Source organism: Apis dorsata, unplaced genomic scaffold (assembly GCF_000469605.1).
Source record: "Apis dorsata unplaced genomic scaffold, Apis dorsata 1.3 scaffold_194, whole genome shotgun sequence".
NCBI classification, from domain to species: domain Eukaryota; kingdom Metazoa; phylum Arthropoda; class Insecta; order Hymenoptera; family Apidae; genus Apis; species Apis dorsata.
In genome coordinates, this window is record NW_006263478.1 from 1,960,236 (window position 1) to 1,966,501 (window position 6,266).

The 6,266-nt window shown below is 33.3% G+C and overlaps 1 protein-coding gene across 7 annotated transcripts in view; it reads right to left on the reverse strand.

The window, feature by feature from the left end:
• The window catches only part of LOC102676819 (tensin-1-like), a 219,859-nt gene that overhangs the window by 51,913 nt on the left and 161,680 nt on the right, over positions 1 to 6,266 (reverse strand). For all 7 annotated transcript variants that reach the window (XM_031509932.1, XM_006614680.2, XM_006614679.2 and 4 more), the window contains one exon: positions 6,075 to 6,221. In XM_031509932.1, the coding sequence (XP_031365792.1) occupies positions 6,075 to 6,221 (147 nt within the window). The remainder of the gene's footprint in view (positions 1 to 6,074; positions 6,222 to 6,266) is intronic.

The window sequence follows — 6,266 nt, forward strand, 5'->3', positions numbered from 1 at the left end:
TGTAACTGCTTGCTTTGCCTTTATTCCATTTACTTCGTTCGTTGCGTGGCCGAATAACTCGGGACATTGATTTCTTCGCTGTCCAATTAGCGAATCCCCCGATTCGTTATTGGAGTAATCCACCGTTACGGTTTCTCGTGTAGGCTGATGATTTTGGGAATCGATAAGAGACTCGTCACTCCGCTATTAAAGTAATATTGTTTTTGTTGAGCGTTACGTATTTCCTATTTTGCAATGCGAGTTTTATTGTTTGACAATAGAAAATAGTTATGTTACGTTCACTAGGGAATTTTCCTTTGCTATGATTTTTAATAAGGAATCGAAATTGCCTTCTAATATCTCGAAGAATCTAAGTTCTTCAAATTACATTACTTTATTACATTCTTTAAATATATCGATGTTCCACATTACATTTCACATTTTACATTAGTGAAATAGGTGCAAGTATACTGTAAAGATGATTCAATTTATAGTTTTTACTAGGGGATTTTTCTTTGCTGATTTTTAATAACGAATCGAAATTGCCTTCTAATATTTCAAAGTTCTAAAGAATCCAAATCTTTAGCAAATTATATAGTATTGTTTTTTTCTTTTTGAATATATGAAAATAATATGTGAAATTTTCGATATTCCATATTACATTTCACATTAGTAAAACAGATACACTGTAAGGATGATTTAATTTGTAGTTTCTATTAGGGAATTTTTCTTTGCTATGATTTTTAATAACGAATCGAAATTTCCTTCTAATATTTCAAAGTTCTAGAAAGAAATTTTTTTAGGAAATTATATGATATTGTTTTTTTCTTTTCCTTTTCCTTTCTTTTTTGAATGTATGTAAAATTTTCCACGTTCCATATTACATTTCACATTTCACATTAACGAAACATAAATGCAAATACATTGTAAGGATGATTTAATCATGATAGTAGTATTCGAAAGACAGGACTAGAGAGTTGATACGTCGGTGTTGGTTTCGAAAATCAAGGCTGCTCCAGATAATCGGAGGATGTAACGAAGATTGAGGATCCGATAGCGGATAATGATGGGAGCGTCCCGCGTGTACAGATATTACGCTCAAGAGTGTAATACCCGAAAGAAAATGTCAAGATCATTATCCGTGAGATAAGCATTGTGGGATCTCTTGCGCGAATTATCATCGTTCGTTAAGAAGGAGGATTCATTAACCGCGCTATCTGATTTCAGAGGCGCCTTAATTGCGATAGAATCGTGTATGACGCTCTTAATCATCGGTTTTAATCATCGTTTAACACGCTTTAACGTTCCGCTACAAGTGCGTTCCAATTTGCACTTATTTCTATAATCGAATAAAAATTTCATCTAATCAAGATCGATTGCAATATTCCAATTATAATCTTTTTAATCGGATATCATTTATTCCGTCGATATCTTTACACGAACGAAGATTATAACATGGCAAGATATTCTTTCTTTCGCAATCTCTATTTACAAGAAATTTAAAAATAAAATTTTTGCCTGAAATGAAAGACCAGAAAGAAAAGAAAAGGAGAGAGTAAAATCATCCTTTAACGATCAATTTTTTCCCCATAATTGAAACGCGAAACGTGGAACAATTAGTCGGGATTAAAGGTAAAAGATACTTGTTGCCACGCATCGTGCACGTTTTCATTAAACTCCGTAAGCATCATCACGGTGAAAAGTAATTTGTCCGTGGCACGTGAACCGACTGAAATTACAAGAACAGAATGCCTCCTCTCTCCGTAAGACGCGAGGAGACAACATGGTGGCAAAATGGATACGCCGCCTCTGTTATGCGCCTTGTTCCTTCTAATTGCCGCCACGTACAAATCGCGTTGAAAATATGGCGCCCCCTGACGAACAAGGAAATACACGAGAGGACATCTAATTAGCAAGAACGTTTGTTACACTTTCGAGAAGTTTTAATGGGGGCCTGTTTCCTCCTCCTTCTTCTTCCTTCTTCGCTCAGACAAATTACTTCTCTCGCGAAAAAACAGGGGAGGGAAAGGAAGAGAAACAAGAAGAAAAAGGAAAAAAGGAGAAGCAAGAAAAGGTCCGCGATAATTTTTTACGCGTCTTTTGCGGAGGAAAATTCGTCGCGTTAATTCGCTCGCGAGGATCTATCTGTTTATCGAACGTGAACGAAAAGGCAATTTCCAACTGGAAGGATCGTTCGTTTATTTATCCTGGCTGAAAGCAGTTTCTCGTTACTAATTAATTAACCAATTAAAATTCAACGAAAGACCGTCTCCGCATCTTCTCGAGCGAAACTGTCTACGCTAAAATAATATTAATTTGAATATTTTTTTTTTTTTTTACTTCATCTGGAAAGAATTAATTATCGATACTTCGGTATTAATTTTGTAATTAGCGATTCTTGGAATCCTACGGACGACGGATAGTTTCTTGTTTTATTCTTATAAAGGAAGGGTGGTATTATTGTTCCTTCTATTATAATTTCAATTGGAAAGTTTTGCCCGAAAGAAACTTTCCTCGGTGAATAGGATTTCGTTATTTTCGATATTACGCTCTCGTTTCATTTTTTTTTTTCTAATTTCGTAATTATTTATGGTTGCAATGATTTTTTTTTAGGTGATTGCGAACATTGATTCTTCTAATGAATGTAATATTTATATTATTCTTTCTTGGAAAGATGTTAAGTTTTTGGATATTATGAAATTGAATTTTGATTACTTTATCTACTCTCTCGTAATATTTTATTAGAGTAAAATAAAAATTGGACGAGAAAAATATATAAATATTTATATTTTTTAAAACTTGAACGCAGAAATGAACGAAGAGACATAATGGATGTATATGGAAATCATAGAATAAATTTCCTCTGCGCGAGATCTTATCTATGGGGGAATCTAATTTGAAATTTGCTGTGTACGTGCAGCTTGTAGCTTGTATAACGTGGTTTCGTAACTTATTTTTACGATGTTGGTGTTTACCAACACGAAATATCTGGAAACGTTGCTTTCCAGAAAAATAGATTAGAAAATTGTACTCGAGCATACATTCGAAAACATCCAGCCATTTCGAATATCTCGAGAACAAATCACGGAAACTTGGAGCAATTCAATAATTCGTGAAGAGAAATTTTACAATTTTTCGTCGAACAGATTAGAGAAATTTGAAAAATTTAAGAAAACTGTGAGGAAACAGTTTTTATAACAAGCCTTAACGGATTGCTATTTTATAATTTTTCTTCTTTTTTTTTTTTTAATATTAAGTGGTTAAATACTTCTTAGATAAACTCATATTATAAAATATATCCTGCACATCCTGCTCGAAATTTATTTTATTCAGTTTTCAAAATCGTTATTGTTGTTAATTGTTAGGAAGAAGAAGAATTAAATAACTTCAAACTTTTTAATTTATATTCAATGCGACATCGTAATGATCTCACGAATAATAATACAATACACATTGTGAAAAGAATCATTTTTATCAATACGAAAAAAGAAAAAAATATGAAAATATTAAATTTTCAAAATTATAAATATCAAAATTAAAGCATTAATAATTCCATCATATAATTAATTTACATAAATTATAAATATAAAGAAAAATAAGATCGAAAACGTACATCCCTTAAATTCGAATTCGTAGGAATGGAATTAATTTTCTTCGCGAAACTGCTTCAATTACGGAACATTATGCTCCCATTGTGACTGAATACAAATGAGCCTCGGCTCATTACATAAAAGTATATACGTGTAGGAAAAGAGGGCGATTATATACATTCATGTACATGGGCGTAAGTCGTGAAATTTTAAACCGCTCGTTAATTAAGCGCTCGAGAATTCAATCGATGCGAAAGATCAATCGAAATCACGATTTCGAGGGCAACAATCAACGATCGACACTTCTGTTTAATCGCCAGTAGTGACGATTTATGGAAGACCCTCGGTTTGCATAATTGCCGCTTATGCACGTTCAATGATGGTGCAATGGAAGAGAGAGAGAGGGAGAGAGAGAGGGAAGAAGACATGTTCGAGTTCCGGATGGGGTTGCAGGATGGTTGCTTCGTGTATTTCTGCGATGTGTCGAGTAGTTACCACTCAGAATGGCAACGCTAATGGCGGCACGACAATGCAATGAGCTGTAAACAGGACTATTGTCTTTATAGCTATATTTTGCTATAACCGCACCCCCCCCTCCCCCTCTCTTTTCCTTTTTCGATTCGTTCGTGTTTAGCTTTCTATTTCTTTGGTCGTATGCAAGTATATACACGATTCTTTATTGTTGAACAATTTATTTTCAATCAGTTTTGTTATATTGTATATATCAGTCAGTAATATTTATTATCGAGTTACGAAGTGATGAGATTAATTTTTTATTCCATAATTATCGAAGATCCAAGGAAGGATTATAAGTTTTCAATCTTTCGTGAAAAAAATTCAAATTTCGTTTTCGAAATTTTTCTTCTTTCGCGTTGACAGTTTTTCATGTCCCAAAGCTTTTCATATTGAATTTATTATATAGATTGGATAGCAAAATTATCAACTTGTTTTTATTCTTTTTCAGCAGATGAAAGATCTTCGAAAGTGTTTTTCTTTTTTTTAACAAAAATCAATTCAAATTACCGAAAAAATTTCGTAATTTGTGCGACGAGAAGAGAAAATTAAAAGTAAAGTAATAAATGTAATATCTTTGATATTGGATCAATTATTTATTCGTATTTAATAGATCTTACGAGCAACATTCCTCTACATCGAGGAGATGAAAGGGATTAAAAGGAGCAATCGGTAATATAAAAATATTAGCATGATCATAGACATAAAATCGCAATACCGGAACTTGAACCAACGATTTAAAGTAGTTCGTGCAAAGAGTATCCTCTAACTCCAAGTACTCCTTTTACCTTTCGATGGGGCTTCGCCACTTTGTAGAACTTGAATAGGCCTGTATCCTCTTTCAGAGATAGATTGTGCCGGTATAATAAGTACACAAGAGATAGAGTATATAATAATTAAACTCGATCCTTGTCTTTTATTCCCGACAATTTTCAATAGAGAATAATCTCAAACTGGTTCGTTTCTTTTCCTTTTCCTTCTTTTTTATCGTTTCCTTTATTAAATCACTCATTTATAACATATAAAGAAGTCATTGCCACGCATTCGTTACCCGTATTTATTTGCGATTAAATCTAATCGATCGACGAGGTTATTATTATTTATATACGTTTCATTATAATTATTTACATAATGAATCATTATCCAATTTCTACACGTGGATTATCTTTAAAATATTACACGAGATTCTTCTTTATTAAAAATGGAAAATAGATCACTAATATTGGTAACTGCTCAATCTAATTGCCATTCGTATTGCGTTACGATTTATTAATAGTATTAAAGATTGTTGCACACTCGCACAATACAATTAACGTATCATGTGCAAGAAAATTAAAATACTCGGAATTCGTTTAAACGTAATCATCAAATACGTTTTTAATATTATTTTTCTAAAAAGAAAAAGAAAATAATTATTATTCGAACAGCGAAAAATTTAAATAATCGATTCTGCGTTTTTTTCTTCTTCTTTTTCAAAAACAAATTCATTAAAAGAACGATGTTTGACTTTTGAAACGGATTTACTTACGACGAAGAACTTACGACGCGTATGCACGATTTATTCGCATAGATCTTTTACGACGAGTAATATCCTACACGCGCTTCTACCCTTTCCGTGTGCCAGTGCAATTTGTCCTGGATGATGGCGATGCACTATTGCAATATCACCAAGGACAACTTGCGACTCTTTTTTTCTTTCTTCTCTCTTTTTTTTTCCCCTCTCGTTTCTTTTCCCATCCGGAATGCGTCATTGCAGCTCGTGTCAATCGTAGATATAATGACGGAGCAGACGTGGAAACATTATTTCTCTTTATTTCGCTTTAACGTTCTTCCTTCTATTTTCTTTCTTTCTTTTTTTTTTTTTTGAACCAACGTGTTCAATTTGACACGAGAGAAAGACGATTAATTTTCATAATTTTTATACGATATGACAATTACGTAGAAACTGACTTTGTCTAGACGAGGCTGGAAAAATGAGAAATATCCACTAACCTGTTCTGCAGATTCGGTGATGAAAGAGTGACAATATTGTATGCTGAAGTGCGCCCTAGGCTCTCGGGCGAGGAAGCTGAATTGTGCGTGTTGAGGTTCACAGGTTGCGTACGAGATGCGCCTCAACGCGTGCGCCATTTGCACGCACTGAAAAAAAAAAAAAAAATAATAATATTAATAATAAAATCGATA